The sequence below is a fragment of the Astatotilapia calliptera genome, chromosome 3 (assembly GCF_964374335.1).
Source record: "Astatotilapia calliptera chromosome 3, fAstCal68.1, whole genome shotgun sequence".
Taxonomy (NCBI): Eukaryota; Metazoa; Chordata; class Actinopteri; order Cichliformes; family Cichlidae; genus Astatotilapia; species Astatotilapia calliptera.
The window spans coordinates 73,894,982-73,911,920 of NC_137424.1; the positions used below are offsets into that span (position 1 = coordinate 73,894,982).

Here is a 16,939-nt window from a genome sequence, read left to right on the forward strand (position 1 = left end):
AACTAAACGTGTGCAGGTTAAAGTGATGGACGCCCAGATCTGCACTCCAAATACAAACAGACTAAAGGTGTTTCCTCCAGAAACAAATACAATATTTACAAAGGTCTCACAGGTAAATTGTGAGCGATCACAGCAGCATCTCATCCTGACTAACAGCTTTTAGATGCAGGGAGAGCGTCGTGGTTCAGAGGTGGTTCAGCAGATGATGAAGGCCTTTCTGTTGCATTGTGTAGTGCTGTGGAGGCCATGATGGTCGACTGGGTCTGCTTCTACTGAACTCACAAACACTTCTGAGGTATTTACACCTGAAGCCTCATTGAATGTGAGTCAGAAACAAACGGCTCAGCTGTGATTAATGGATGTTTCCCTGCATTTCTATTTTCACACAGTTTATTTCTTACAGCAGGAAAACTGAACAGAATGTATGTAAGAGGTCAGAGTGAGGATGACGTCACTTAATACAGGAAATACATGTTTGTCTGTTTTGATGATGAAGGACTTCTTCAGCTCTGTAAACAGCTACACTTGAGAGGACAGAGGTGATTTCATGGATCAATAACAATGTGTTTATCAGCTTTCATCATCGCAGTGCAGACATGACGTCAGATCTATCAGAGTGAAGGCCGTCTCTCTGATGACGTCACAGAGCAGAGTCCTTCTGTCCAATAAAGGATCTCAGATCAGCTGCTGCCATCTTGTGGCCACAGTTGGTTACTGTCTCTGAAAGTTGTCTCATGTTTCCTGTTGTCCTGCTAACAAAGGCTGGAGCTCATCATGCTGAGAGGGCAGCAGCATTTTGTGGCTCTTCACACATGTTCATTATATTCTCATGATCCTGGATGGAGACAAACTACAGATAAGTGTGTTCAGCCCAACTAGTTTATCTCATTACAGCAGTTTGATGTTTCCCTTTGAATCCCCCTGAAGATCCTGACAGTGAAGCACGTACATAATACTCCAGCCTTTCAACTCTGAGCTTATTTAGTTCTATTAATACACTGAAATCTCATTTGTGTCATGAAGAAAGTCTTTAATCAAACAGAATTCAAAGATCAGAAACATTTCATATATGGAGTTAAACATGAATCATTGTTTCAACAACATATTTATTGTTGTCATAAACAGACAAGAAGACAACAACAAACTGCTCCTCCCATTCAACACATGTCAGTCCATATCCCAGCAAACTAAATCATCTCCATTTACACATCAAATAGAAACATGAATCACTTGTAATGATTAGAAACTTGATAGAATTTCAAATCTAGTTTGGGGAGTCATTCAGTGAGAAACAGTGAAATGATTTTCCATGTGAAAAGGTGGACAGCAGAAACAGAAAGAAAGAGTGAAACTAAAAGAGAAACAAAGAGCTTTGGAACAACGAGGCAGCAGGAGGACAGCTGCAGTTTAACAGCTTCAACTCACTGACAGGAAACAACATTAGAAACATCATCATCCTCAACTCATCTGCTGCACTGACACTGACACCTTCAACGGACACACCTTCAGTTTATCAACTGTTTCAATGTATGGAAACATCCTGTGAGTGAAAGTGTGTGTGAAGGTGTGTATGTGTGTGTTAGTATCAGGATCAGAGAATGACAGCTTTCCTCTGTTCCAGTCCAGATTCACTCTGATCCTCTGGAGCTTCTTCTCTACTGAGAGAGCAATGAGAGGAGCTGATGGTGAGCGTGTGTAGTATGTACCTTTATATAACAATATAGTCCATAATCCAGACAGTATGTTTCCCTTCCTCTGCACAGACTCTGCTAACACACCCAGTACCCACCATGTACTGTCTCCAACTTCAACATCCCAGCTGTGAGTCCCTGAGTTAAAGCCCTCAGAGCCCAGGACAGAGATGTAATAATCAAACCTCTCTGGATTATCAGGAAGCTGCTGCTTCTCTCCTCCTCTCACACTGATCAGATCTTCAGACAGGATGAGGTTTGGATGAGCAGTGTTTGGGTCCAGAATGAGAGGAGTGTAGGAGACCATGTCCTTCATGTTGTTCCAGATGTTGAAGGTCAGGTTGCCCAGGTGTTTGGCCTGGTCTATCAGAGCTCCTGAGGGCAGCTGTGGATCATCCAGCAGGGGGCAGCGCTGGACTCTTTCCACTGCAGCCTTGTAGTTGTGCAGGAATGAGACGTCTTCAGCTCTCAGCTCCTCCTCTGTGGCTCTGACTGTGTCTGAAAGAGCTGCTATCTCTCTGCTCAGAGCCTCCATCTTCTCCTTCATCATCCCACTCTTCTGCTCCTCTTCCTCCCTCAGTGCAGCCAGCCTGGCCTCCTCTTCCTCTGCTAGAAACTGGTGAAGCTTCTTAAACTGCTCCTTAATCTGCCTCTCTGTGTGTCGGGCCTGGACCTTAATGTGTTCTGCTGTTTGATCAAACTTCACTTGAACTTCTTCACAAACCTTTAACTTCTTCTTTAAGGGCTCCAGAGTTTCCTGAAGTTCCTTCTTGTGTTGTTGTGCAGCTTCATCGATGGGTCTGAATCTGTGATTGGTGTGTTTTTCTGAGTCTCTGCAGACGACACACACTGGCTGCTGATGGTCCAGACAGAAGAGTTTGAGTTTCTCAGAGTGCAGACTGCAGAGATCCTCTGAAGCTCTCTGATCTCTCTCCTGTAAGAACGACTCACACAGGTTTCTTAAAGCCAGATTTAAAGGTGGATCATTCTTTGAAGATCTTCTCTTACAAACTGGACACTCACGTTCCCTTTTTTTTCTCCACCATCTCTTCAGACAGTCTTTACAGAAGCTGTGGCTACATGACAGAATAACAGGATCTCTGAAGACCTCCTGACAGACCGGACAGCAGAGATCCTCCTCTGATCTGGAAGCCATTGAGTCTGTGAGTGAAGCTGAAAACAGCAGACAGGAAGTACAGTCAGTCCTGGCTCCCCTCCCTCCTCTACCACCTTCACTGAAACTTCCTTTGAGTCGTGTTTTTGCTCAAACTCACATTCAGTGTGTGGAGCGTCAGCAGCTTGAAGCAGCAGTGTTGGAGTTTTCCACTTTTCTCTCCTGTAGCTGGACTCACTCAGAGGAAGCTGCTAGTTTGGTCTGAGCTCAGTCTGATCGTCTGTGCGTCTCTCTTTACTGAGGACGAAGAACTTCCTGTTTCCTGGTTTGTCACATTTGAGTGACGTGAGGGGAGGAGAAAATGTTGCTGTTTGACTTTTAACTAAGGGTGTGTTTCACTCCAAAGTTCAGACATTAACCTGCCAGAAGTTGTAAAAGTTACTGATAAAGAGCTTTTCTCTCATTTCACATGTTGTCCACAATCTCCTCGTGATTACCTCTGGAAAGCCCCGTGGCACAGCTCTCCATCCAGTGCAGCTTTATGGTCATTGCTGTGGTTCCAGAATCTTCTCATGATGACCAGTAGGTCCCCAAACAGCATGACCTTTGAGCTCAACCCCTGCCTGGGCTGTCAGCTATGGTCCCTACTTCTCGCTGGGTCTCTGAAGGTTTCTCAGGAGATTCCACCCTTGGGATCATTTCTTCCAGCAATGCTCTGCTGCACCTGCATCTCCTCACTAGAGGAAAAACTTCTATTTGGAAAACATGTCAACCATCATCAAACCAAAATTTCCTTTCAGTTCAGTGAACTTCACTTATCAAAAAATATAATTATTTATTATTTATTAATTATATTATTGGTTTATCACGTTTTCACTTTCACTTATAGGCCATCAAAGTGTTTATTATCTTTACCCAAATAATTGGAGCAGAACTTGTTCCATATTCAGTTCTTCAGCAAAACGTGTTTGAGAAAAGATTCATTCTTATATCTGGAGGAATAAATATATTTCAATAAATATTAACGTTAGCCTGTGACTTTGTTCCAGTTTTGAATTTTGGCCCACTGTGTATTTGAGTTTGACACCCCTGATCCATAGCTGGCGATTTTTTGTTTTTATGGGCCGATGAATTTTTTTTTTTTTAGGAAGGGTATATATAATGAAAGGTGTTGATTGGCCAATTGGTCATGATCGACTCTGGGCTGGACCAATTATAGCCGAGGAGGCCGGATGCACCCGCCCCCTTGTTTAGCAATCACGTGATTTTCGCGCATTGCATGCCGGGAACTCGTGGCAAAACAATCCAAGTACCGCATCAAATGCAAGCATTTGCAGCACCGCAAAACGTTCATTCTCCGGTTCCAATACCTTCTTGTTTTTTCTTTGCCGCACAAAAAAGTCTCGACGAAAAGACAAAGAAAAGATACGAGGAAAAAATCAAAGGAGTGAAAGGGTCAGACCCTTATGAGCACACAGAGGGACCAAAGACGTCAGCGTGCTGCCCAACTTTCACCACGCTCATATTTATAATCATACGGTTCTTGGAGTGAGTGCATACACTCATGAAGTTTAGTAACTTCAGGTCACTGCAACAAGCCCAGGTACAGTTTACCGACGGATGGGTGCAGGACCTTGAAATGCACCGTGTAGAACGAAAGACCATCGTACGAACAAAGGTAAGTTTACCAGTCTCACAAATCGTCGTCATAAATACACATTCGTTAACCGTTTATTAATATAACCTTTGAGCTCAACCGTAATTAATTAGAAGTGGAAATAATTTCTGGTTCATCACAGAAATGTAGCAGTGACAATAATATTGTATGCTGTAATCGTACTGGACAATTAGTGATACAAAACACCTGTTTTACCCTGTGAATAAAAGTATATGTTTCTGTCAATGTACCATAATAACAGAAGCGAAACACAATATTGTGTCAGGACAATTCACTATTTATGCACAATAAACAAAGGAGCAATTTCTGTTCAGCGCCAGACTTGCTTGTAACCTATATCACCAATTATGTTAAGAAAAATGACGTATTAACTACAACAAAACTCTGACCTTTGTGGGAATGCTTGGAGCAGACTAACATGTGAGCTGGAGTGTTCTGGGACGTTATATTTGGTATATCCAGACCATCCGTCGGCTCTTACTTCGGAAACATGGCTTAAAAATGTCTCTTCAACGACGTAATCCGATAAAAAAAAAAACGATCTCTTTACCCGTTGGCTTCCCGTGGCTGTCATGCGACCGGCTGTTGCAGTCAATAATACAACAGCTTCTTGCCATTTTTGTGTTTCTTTTTATCGCTGTGTAACTGAGTTCAATTGAAAGCCTGCGTGCGCTAGTACCTCTTGCCACAAGTTCCCAGAATCCTTTGCGGTTTTACCCCTGAATGACGTCACATTTTCAATCTTCATCCCGACTTTTTGTCCCAGTCCAGCCTTGCCCTGATCTAACCTCTCCTCTTCCTCACAGCTCTGATGTCTCTGAGGGAGATGTTGTGACTGTAATCTGTGAGGAGGACCAAAGCTTTTCTGATTGGACTGTGAGGAGAAACACAAGCAAACTGCAGAGGGCTGAGTGTGGAGATGGGCGGGGACAACAGCAACGTGATCAATCATGTTCAATCAGTACGCTGGTGCCTCACGACACCGGAGTTTACTGGTGTGAGTCCAGTAATGGTGCCATCAGTAACCTGGTTAATATCACAGTCACTGGTAAGCTGATCACTCTCACTTTACTTCTTATTGCATCCACAAATTGAGCTGAACATGCAGGTACATAGATTCTGTGCTGTTCTTCACTGATCACCTACCTGACTGACAGAGTAATGAAGGACTTCCCTCCCTCGGTGCTTCTTAATGTGTGAGGATATTCTCCATTACTGAGTTAAGACTTCCTTATTTAGATCTAAGCTCTGGATTATCTTGCACGTCTCGTGGCTCCCAAATGTCTCTTAAGTTATTATCCTCTGTAGCCTCATACTTTAGCTTTACTTGGCAAATGTGAATGCTTTGTGTGCTGACAAACCCTTTTGCATGTAGTGTTTTTATGAAAAGCCTTATAATTGCCTAATTCTGTGTTTTTGTTCTGTTACAAAAGCAGGCATTCTTACTGTTGTTTAATATTTTAATCAAACCTTTAAGTTTAATTCAGCACAAAAAGCCCCACTGTAAACAAATCCACAGTACAGAACCAAACTCAGCAGCCAAACAGTTTGTCCTCAGTGCAGGTCGACATTCAGAAAAATCAGCTGCCTCAGCTTGGATGGGCTGATGTGGTTTCTCCTTAGTATCTGCCCAGTTTTTGAGAAGACCCTCCAAAGGAACAGATGTTGCCACAATGCACAGTCTCCCCTCCATCACCTTCAACAGGTAGGGAAAGACTGTGGCCTTGGCCTCCCACCAGCTCTGTGGGCCTTCTCCTTGTTGGATGAGGGGCTCCTCAAGATAACATTTCATCTCCATCATAACATCAGCTGTAGTATTTCTCTTTGCAGCATCTCCTGCAGCTCTTTCATCAAAGAGGCTCCACACAGCAGACGTCTGTGGCTCCTCCTTCACTTGGCCCTGTAATGGTGGAGCTGGGTGGGAGTGCACTTTGCTGCTGCAGTTATTCTCTGAAGTGCCTCATCAACAGCTCTGTTGTCACTGAATGCAAGCTTTTTAAATCTACCATCCAGTGATGCAGCTTCTGAGTGGACGGTGTTGAAGTCCACACACAGAAATTTTCACACTCACTGCTAATTTTGTTTTACAGTGAAGCCACTCTGCTCTGCTAGTCCCAATATCTTTCACTTGCAGCAGATGCTGCTTCGTTTGCAGCTGTCAGTCATATTTCTGTGTTTTTGTGTCACACTCTCCTCCACACTGCTGTCTGTCATCTCACAGGTATGATGTGCGGAGCGATGCTGAACTTCCAATCCCAGCGTTTCATGTTGCAGGATCAATTCCCATATGAAAATATCAATATCTAATTTGATTACATTTGTTTTTCATCATAAATATGACAGACAAAAGTAAATTCAGCAATTAGCGGGATGGTCTGCAATACCCTGTCAATAGGAACTACACTCACCACCTCTCATTCATGTGCGTGTTACGGCTCTGCAAGAGTGTGAGCCAATGAGAAACCAGAGGCACAAAACTTTAGACCACAAAACACACAATCTGATGTTGGTTTGTAAAGATGTTGCTGATGAGACTTTGTAGAAAGCAGCTGGTCTGAGTGATGTGATCAGAGTGCAGCAGATAATGTCTGACAGCAGTTTGAAGAGCAAATGGATTCTGTTCTGTTCTTCATCATCACCTACCTGACACCTCACACCTGTTTCTCACCTGCAGGTCACACAGGAGGATCTGTTGGACTGAAGGTCAGCCTGTCAGTTCCTGCTGTGCTTCTTGTTGCTGCTGTTTTCTTGATGTAGAGAAAACAAAAACAACAAAGAATCAGGATCCAGCCTCATGTTGAGCTGCAGCAAAATAAAATGTCTGAATCTTTTTAAAGCAGCACTCTTAGTCTCCCGCTGGTGGTTTCAGCGTTGTCAGTAAACCTGGGGAACATGAGATGATGCTGGTAACAGAAATCAAAGGTAGTGAACAGCAGACAGGGATCAGCTGCAGGTTTAATACACGTCCTGAATTTGGTTTAGTTTGAAGTTTCTGTAAAATAAAACCAAACGTTGTGATTTGTCTCTTTATGAATAAAGTTGAATTGAATTTCTCTCTGAGCTCCTGCTTCTGTTGTCTGTCAGTGATTTTATCAGTTGGACATCAAGTAAAACTTTGGATAAAATGAAAACTGTTCACACAGTGTCTGTAAATCCACGGGTGAAAATAACACATGTAACATTCATACAAGTCCACGAGTGATTGAATGAAATGTGATCATGGAAAAATAAATTCAAAACTATTCAAGACTTTTACCATTAACTGTCATTCTATTATGAAGTAACAGGAAGGTAATAACACTATAATATAATAATAATAAAGAAAATTAAAAAATATGGTATAACAGAGCTCACTGCCTCACACTGTCGATAGCAGCATTTCTTTTTAACCTTATTTCATTTAAAGCTCAGACGATCATCTGTTTTCACTTAAAGTAGTCTAGCTCTGATATCACTTTAGCCTCTGGATGGAGGATTTGCTATGTTAACTTATAGATAATAAACTCAACGTATTACAGACCAAAACCAAACACGTCCGTAGTATAAGACTGGATTTAACTCCCTTCACACCTGTCTCGACACAACAGTCAGGTCAGTCCCTTCCCTTTTAAGAAATCCACCTTAAATGTATTTTAAATGTAAGTGATGCAAAATGAATTTAATATTTTATCTTTAGTTTGTCAGGTAGCATCAGGTCAGATGGATGATGTTGGGTGAGATGGAGCAGACAGAGATGTCATCACAGCTGAGAGGAAGCAAAAGCCTCAACATCCAGGCTTAAAAGTGATGTAGGGAGCTAAAGCTAAAGCTCTGCTTTCTTTGTGTGCCTGTGCTAACAGCAACTAATGAGAAATGTGATGACAATTGTCCAGCTTTGTCCTTTTATATTCTACCAAATGTGAAGTGAACCTGTGGTTATACAGTAACGATAAGAGCATCTTTATTAGTCCCACATGTGGGAAATTTGTTTTGTTACAGCAGGAAGTGGACAGTGCAGTTACATAGCAAACATGAGAGAACACTGGAATAGAATAAGAAACTGTACACAACTGTACCCAATAGAATAGAATAGAATGATAGGATAAAAATAGAATACACATGCTACATACAACTGAGTACAAATACAACGTTGTCAGAAAAAGAGTGTTACACTTAGTCCTATTGCACATGTGTGTGTTTGATCAGCTGCAAAGTCTTTGTGGTGGAGTCTGACAGCAGAGGGGAGGAAATCTCTCCGCCCACATCGTGGGTGCTGCAGCCACTGAAGGAGCTGCTCTGAAGCGCTATAAAGGTTTGTGATGATCAATACAGGTTTACAGCTCAGATCATACTGAGTTCATTATGACTGATATAAATATGTGATAGAATAATAATAAATCGAGTAAATTGTGATTGACAAACAGTTTTAAAGAGAAAGTTTGTTAGTTTAAATTGTGTGAAAGGTCAGAGATGGAGAGAACACCAGGCTGGGGCTGAATATCAGTGTATTACATGCAAATCTGATTGGATGACAGGACAGAGCATAAACTGAAGCTGGCATGGATGTTCTGGGTCTCCTGCCTCTGTGAGATCAGCAGGTCAAAGATTCAATAGCAAAACTTGGTTGTTCCAGCAGCGACGCCGAGGGCAGTGAGCTCTAAAAGCCTCCCAGATGAAAACGTGCCCGATCGAGAGGTGATCTGCTGCTGATGGGTGACGAACCTACTCAGGTCTCCAGCTCTTATCAGAGGAGGCAGTGAAGACACCTGAGCTTCAAGGCAGTCGGGCTGGGCCAGTCTGTGATTACATACTTTTATCTAAGTACAATCTGAGTATTTTACCTGTAAGTAATCTTACAGTATTAGGTTATATTGTGAGTCCTTCTTACAGATCTTCCTAGGTTGAAAATTAAACAGTACTAAATGTAACAAGTAGACAGCAGCACTAAAGTCATCAGTTTAATGGACACAGAGGAAGCTTTTCAACGGCTTAAGAAGAAGAACATGATGCTAGAACATCACATTTTATAATATGACAGTAAAAATAACTCACAGAGATCATCTTCTATGTTTTCCTCCATAAGGGCGGCGAGCCTGGTTCCAGCTATTTGAGTGGTGCCTTGTTTTGGTGAAGCTTTTGAATTGCTTGGCCTTTGAGGCCTGCATGGAGCTCAGGCTGACACTAAGCACAGAAAAGGCCCACAGTGGGTGCACACACAGGATACAGATCTGTCAGGTCATGATCAACAACCACTGACCAAAGCCCACTGATCTCTGACCTCCCAGCCCATTCTTCCTTCAGTGGGCTGCTTTCAGTCATTATGCAAATGTTCTGTTTATAAGATTGAGGAAACCTGCAGTCAGCTGAGACTGAAGAAGTCACCTGGATGAGTGACGAAACGTTTCTCCCACAAAACGCTGCGTCCAGATGAACAGAATCAACTTTTGGAGATTTACTTACCTGGATGATTGAGCATGCATCAAGACGTTTGGCAGCTGTAGCAGTCGTGGAAAATTCCCTCTGTGGCAGAAAATCCTCACAGATGCAGTCTTGATACCAATAGATGGATAAAAACTGGAGGAAATCCTCAGAGGCCTTGAAAACTCCTAAATGGAAGTAGCTTCTTCTGCTGGGTCTATTCTGTTGGTCTGACACTGGCTTCCCTTCATTGGCTTCCTGTTAAATCCAGAATTCAAAATCCTGCTCCTCACATACAAGGTCTTAAATAATCAGGCCCCATCTTATCTTAATGACCTTGTAGTACCATATCACCCTATTAGAGCACTTCGCTCTCGCTCTGCAGGCCTACTTGTTGTTCCTAGAGTATTTAAAAGTAGAATGGGAGGCAGAGCCTTCAGTTTTCAGGCCCCTCTTCTGTGGAACCAGCTTCTAGTTTGGATTCGGGAGACAGACACTATCTCTACTTTTAAGATTAGGCTTAAAAGGCAGACAGAAACCCTTTTCCCTTGTTGATAAAGCATATAGTTAGGGCTGGATCATCTCATCCAATGATGAAATTAGTTCTTTTTATTTTTGCCTGTCCTGATTGGTTCTTTAGCCTTTACCAAGTGGATCATCCATTTGATTGACCTTTGTTTGTTTGCAGAACCAGGAAAAGGGAGGAGACAAGACAAGATGTGGAAGAGAGCCAGAGATTAATAATAACTAATGATTAAATACAGAGGTGACCACCTCTGTATTTATTTCACTCACCACGTGATCCCATCTGCCTGGACTGTCTCTCTAATCTGTTTAAAGCTTTAAACAGTGAAATCAATAACCAACGTGTCCCAGCTGTGTCCCGATTCATTAAAAACTATCACAAAAAAGGAGGTAGACTTTAGAAACACTGAAATTTCTAAAGTCTCCACTAAATCAGGGTCAGATGTGTGTGAAGGTCCAAGACGTTTGCTGGATGTGAATTATCATGTGCAATGCTCCAGTTTGACCTCACGGGGGCAGTGTTGTTTTACACTCAGACTGCAGGACATAATAACAGTGTTGGAGTGTGAAAGTAAAGCAGCTTTTCTCTCAGTGTATGCAGAGGGATTTCTGATGACATCAAACTGTTTGTGTGTCTGTTGTCACAGCAGCAGCCATCAGTGACACCAGCACACAAAAGCAACACAACAGCAGGTTCAGATACTCAGAGGAACAATTCATTTCAATGTCTGACCAGTTTGTAGTTTGTGTCTGAGTTCAGTTTAAAAAGTTTAAAATACTGATCACAAGTTTCAAACAAACAACATATAAGAACATAAGATGGAAACAAACAGAGTGAAACAGAGTTTGTTTCCTTCCTGGTTTCCTGGTTTTTGTATGTTTGTCACACTTAAATGTTTCAGATCAAACACATTAAAATATTAAACAAAGAAAACACAAACTGAAGTTTGTAAATGAAGATGTTTGTTATTAAGGGAACAAATCCAAAGCTACATCATCCTGATCTGAAACATTTAATAAGTGTGACAAACATACAAAGAACAGGAAATCAGTTTGAGCAGCTGTAATCAAACTGTCAACCTTCACACTTTTTACTAAAACCTTTAATTCTCCACTAACATCACTTTGTATCCACGGTCACTCTAATGGACCCTAGAAAATAAGATAAAACACATTCAAAGACTATTTTGTGTTGAGAAGAAGTTTCTGGCTCTTATTCTATTTTCTAAAGGAGGCAAACAGCAAACAGGACTCTCCAGCTGCCCCGGAGCAGATTGTAATCATTGCTCTAGACGAGCTTCATCATGTTGCAGACACACCTTCATGCTCAGGGCAGCCGTTACCTGTGTGCTCTAAGAGAAGCAGGAAGATTTAGGGTCAGATTTACTAACATGTGGAGCAGCAGCAGCCGCATCACAAAGTTTAGTATGTTATGTATTTATAATTTTGAGTTTTACATGTCTTGGAGAGAGATATCTTTTGCATACTTATAAATGCACCATGTGGTAAGCTGTATACTGTGTCTACTGCTGTACTGACAATAAAGCTCTTGAGTCTTGAATGTGTATCTGTAAGAGTGTCACTGTCAGGAGACGTGTCTGTCATAGTTGCTGCTGGGAGGTTATTACTGGGAGGGAGATGTTATCAGAGTCATCAGAGCTTCATCGGCTCAGAGTCGTTATCGCAGCACCAAAACTTTGTCAGTGAACTGGAATGAGCTGGATCTGAAACAAAGGCAGCTGTTACTGTGTTAGATTCACGTCTGCATGTTGAAACGTCTTATTAAAAGTAAAGATGTGCACATACAGGCACGTGTCACAGTGACGCTGAGGATCCTCAGAGAGAGATTTCACTCATTTTCTTTGTCTTTACAAACCAAACTTTTATTTCCAGAGATATAAAAAAAACAAAGTTAAACACAACAGTGTTAAAAAGGGCACAGCCGAGCAAAACACCACAAACACAAAAACAAGCTGTTTAAAGAAGGTCACAGACTCAAGAGTGCAGAAGTGGAGCAAGGCGGAGCAGTTCGGTGATGTAGGTGGAGGCTTCACACTGTCAGGCCATAAAAAACTGATCCTCTAACAGTGGAGAGATGTTTGGAGTTAAAGCTTTGTCAGGCCAGAGAACAGAGCATCAGTTTGTCACACTGACCTCACTGCTGTAGTGATTAAGGACGTCAGAAATCCAGAATCCACTTCAGGACATGTAGGACATCATGTCACCCATAAAGGCTTCAGCCATGAACTGGGTCTCGTGTGAGCCATATGAGACCCAGTTCTGTCTCATTACAGATACACAAACATGCGTGTGTACATCATGTTTGTGAGTTTGTATGAAAATGTTTTCACAGTGTCAACTTCCCCTAAAATCACAATGTTCCTTAATTTTAGCCAAACTGGTGGATCTGAAAATCCATCTGAACAGACACGAGTCAAACTTGTCCCGAAACACTGTCAGTGTACGAACGTCTGCATCATCTGTACAACAGCAGAAAATATTTCAATCCATTCATTGTCGTGTATTTTGGGTCATTTTAGGAAAAGTCACCAAGTTTCAGCCCAAACTGAGTCTATAACAGTTTGTAAACTCTGTCAAATTTGATACGATGGATTTACAAACCACGGAGAACAAAGTACAAGCTGTCTCCCAGTGGGCTGGGCTTAAGGAGGAAAAGTCACATGAGGCATCATCAGTTTCTTTCTGTCCTTGATCATCTGTTTTTCGTCATGCTGGGTAACAGTGACTTCATGGAACATCAGGCTCAGAGTTCAGCTTTGAATACTTTGCAGCCCTTTCAATTGTTTTTTTTACGTTTTTTTCTCTGGTTTAGTTTTCTTGTGCTAAAACCCCTCTCATATTTTCTGCAGATCAGATTAACACAGAGGTCACATTATGAGTGACTTTGTGTTACACAAATAAAACATGGATAATGTCCACATGAAGAATTCTTTAAAATGTCATATGTTACACACTTTGATTAAAAAGAATTAGGCAGCTTTGTGAGTCTGCCTTTACTGTATCTTCTGAAATATATAAAAACACTTTTATACACTTGTACACAGTTTCTTAGGTGCACTGCATTATGGTGAGTGGCCTGGCTTGTTTCAAACTCAAAACACCGATACTTCTTACAGTAGCATAGATGAAATAAACATACACAGAAGATGTGATTCCCAGGTCTGAATCCACTGTGATTACAGCCCAGTACAGGTGGAGATCCACCACAGCGCCACGAGGTTTCCACACGAACGGGCAAATTAGCTCCAGCTGCTAATCTGTAGCATCATGGCTAATCTACATCACTACCAGTAATATACAGTAACCACACATAATGGGAATTAACAGCCAACTTTCACACATTCCCTGCAACCGTGTGGACTTTAGACCAAGGTCAAACTATTTACTGTTTTTATCTCTTTACCTGCAAATATATGGACATAGTATATTGTTACACACTTGTAAATGTCTCATTGGAGACTGGCACACACATTATTTTGCAACAACTAAAGAAAAGAAAATATTTGAACCATCAGAACATTTTAACCAAATACAATATTATAAATAAAAGATTACAGGGGCAGCGTTTCTTGTTTTTGTCAATAAAGCTTTTCATGTCCTTACAAGTATTTTTTCTCCTGCTTAAAAATTTGGTTAGTGACAGTCCCTGGATAAGCAGAGGAAGATGGATGGACTAAATTTGCTTAGTCCATCCATCTTCTATAGAGCTGAGGTGTCAGATTCTGTGTAATATTATGCCACAATCCTGTGAGGAATCAGGATGATTTTGTTGTGTTTTACGCTTTGGAGGGACAAAATAACGTCAGGTCTGCTGGATTAAAATATTATTTTGTGAGATCATGCTTATGTGAAACTAGTGGAGACGTTTCTACATAATACACACAGTTTGGACACAGCTTTTCATTTTTACTTCTTTTTACTTTATTTTTACTTCTTTATTTTGTACATTGTTACTGAAGGCACCAAAACTCTAAATGAACACATGTGTAATTTTGTAGTAAAGAAAAAAGAATGAAATAACTCAAATATGTTTGTTATGTTTATGTTATATTTTTTAAAATAGTCGACCTTTGCTTTGATTACTGCTTTGCACACTCTTGGCACTCTGTTGAGGAACTTCATGAGGTATTCACCTGAAATATTATTGTTATTATTATCTTAAAGTAATATTATTATTGCTTCTAGGCTGGACTAATGTAGTTCATTATTATCAGGATGTCCTAAAAACTAACTCCAAAGGCTGAGTGAGTTCTGAACAACCAAAAAGCTCAATCAGACCAATGTTTTGCCACTAAGCAACATCCTCCAGCAGAACTCTATGTATCAGGTTGGTCCTGATGCACAAACATGTTTTAGATGGTTTAACATTAAGATGTTATTATGAAAGAAAAAAAGTTTTGCTCTGACAGCTTTTCTGAGAGATCTAATAAGATCCCAAACACATTGACCTCTTTGTAGAACATTATTAAATAAGCATATTATTTAACCTTTTGAACATTTTAAACACTGGGTTGTGAATAGAAGATGGAAAAACAAAACAACTAAAACAAAGAGAAAAAAGCTACGCAGCACACAAACTCTGGAAAGGGGACCTTTATGTCACTGAGCACATTATTATGTATGCATTAATAAATAACAACTTAATAAAGATATTACACTCTTAATTTGTTAAGAAGCATGAAGATCGAGTGATCTTTATCCAGAAGTGGAAATTATGCTTGTGGCTAAACCATTGTACAAAAACTTCAACCATCCAGCATTAAACGTATTTACAATGTGTCAGTAAAGAGTGACTTGCACTTCTAGCCTGTGTGTAATGACCCCACAACACTGGACATTATATTTCTTCATTTCCACTTAATACTGTACAGCTGCTGTTATTGTACATATATATTTATATTTCTTCATGCATTCTTATATATTTCTATATTGTGTATTTTGTTGTACAGTTATTTTATTTTCAACTTTAATTCATATTTTTTATCTTGACCCTTTTAAATTTTCATATTTATTTCCTATCTTATTCATAGCCTTTTTTTTCTTTAGGTCACGAGCAGTCGTGTAAGCATTTCACTGCATATCGTACTGTGTATGACTGTGTATGTGACAAATAAAATTTGAATTTCAATTTGAATTCGTTTTACATATTCCTCATGTTCTTTAGTTTAGCTTTCCCAGTTTATGTTTTGTTAGTTCCTTCCTGTTCCTTGCCTTCTATTTATGTTTTGTTAAGCCTTCAAAATAAAGGCTCTCCATTTGTTATTCATCTGCCCTTGCTGCTGTGCCTGCATTTGGGTCCAGAATCTCCTCACGCTGTGACTATATGTTTTGGCTGTATCAGTAGATCTAATAAATAAACACATTTATTAGGAGCACGAGCCAAAGAATTTCATAATGGGTAAATGTCACTACGCTTTTTATCTGTACATGACAATAAAACTTGAAACTTAAACCTGATATGAAATTTTAAATTAGGAAAAAAAAAACTGAAGTTAACTGAAGTGCAGCCAGCCTGACCAGGAACTACAGTCAGCTTTATAGTGACATGCTGATATTCTCTGAGTGTATTTGCTGTCTCTAACAACCAGTTAGCAGTTTGCAGATCAGTAGTAATTACTCTTGCGTAGGTTTTTTCCTTGTTTTAAATTTTTCCACTACTTATTTATTTGTGTATTTTTCTAATATATCTCTGTTTCACGTTTTCTTGCTGACCCTTGTGCTGCTGTAACGTGAATTTCCCCAGTGTGGGATTACTAAAGTCTGTGGCTATGCCAAACCAGAATTTAAAACTGCTTTTCCAATTCGCCTCTCAAAATTTCTGATTCACAGTTAAGAGTGTGGCATGTGCACATGACATGTTTTCACCATTTGTAAGCCAGAAGAGTGACTGCTCTTGAAGCCTGGTTGTTGCACAATACTAGTACTCTTACTGCCACTACTTCTTGTACTACTAGTACAGCTACTGCTACTGCACAAGGACCTCAGAGGGACATATGGCAACAAGGCTTGGAGGTCAGACACGTAGGGCCTGCAGGGTGGGTATTGGTGCCACGTGGTGTTGCAGCTGATAAAGCCATAAACTATGCCCATTATGTTGAAGTGATCACCAGTTTGCTGGGTTTTTTAGAGACACAGAGTGAGAGCGATCATGTTCTACATTATTGCTTTTTAATGGATTTTCAGAGCTGTTGATTTATGAAGCAGTCTTCATGGAAACATGTCAAGTCTGTTTTTGGGATTGAGTGTTAAATTGTCAGTTTTAATAAAACCTGCATTTTCCTGCAATGATACTGGAGAGCAAAGAAAAGTTAGACGATGTTTATCCAGCTCTTCCAAAATGTACCTCACAAACATCTGCTGGATCCTGAATTCAACATTCTAGGGCCTATGAACAGGTTAACACTGAATGTTCTACGAATACTGGCCCAAAGGTAAAAGGTGAGAATTCCTCCGGTAAAATCTTTTCTTTTTCTTTTTAAATTGTAAGAGCCTTCAGGCACTATGGCAACAGGA

General features: G+C 40.6%; 2 protein-coding genes and 1 long non-coding RNA gene across 3 annotated transcripts in view; 2 read left to right on the top strand and 1 right to left on the bottom strand.

Moving 5' to 3' along the window:
- Nucleotides 1-16,939, top strand: part of LOC113017823 (butyrophilin-like protein 2) — a gene marked incomplete at its 5' end in the record, with an annotated part of 237,182 nt that overhangs the window by 20,525 nt on the left and 199,718 nt on the right. The window lies entirely within an intron of this gene.
- LOC113019745 (nuclear factor 7, ovary-like) lies at nucleotides 1,010-3,108 on the bottom strand. The gene has a single exon (XM_026163565.2). The coding sequence runs from the start codon at nucleotides 2,845-2,847 to the stop codon at nucleotides 1,459-1,461; it is 1,389 nt and encodes a 462-aa protein (XP_026019350.2). The 5' UTR covers nucleotides 2,848-3,108; the 3' UTR covers nucleotides 1,010-1,458.
- LOC145425816 (uncharacterized) lies at nucleotides 5,139-7,543 on the top strand. The gene is made up of 2 exons (XR_013906570.1): nucleotides 5,139-5,531; nucleotides 7,158-7,543. It is a non-coding gene; the product is annotated as an uncharacterized LOC145425816 (long non-coding RNA).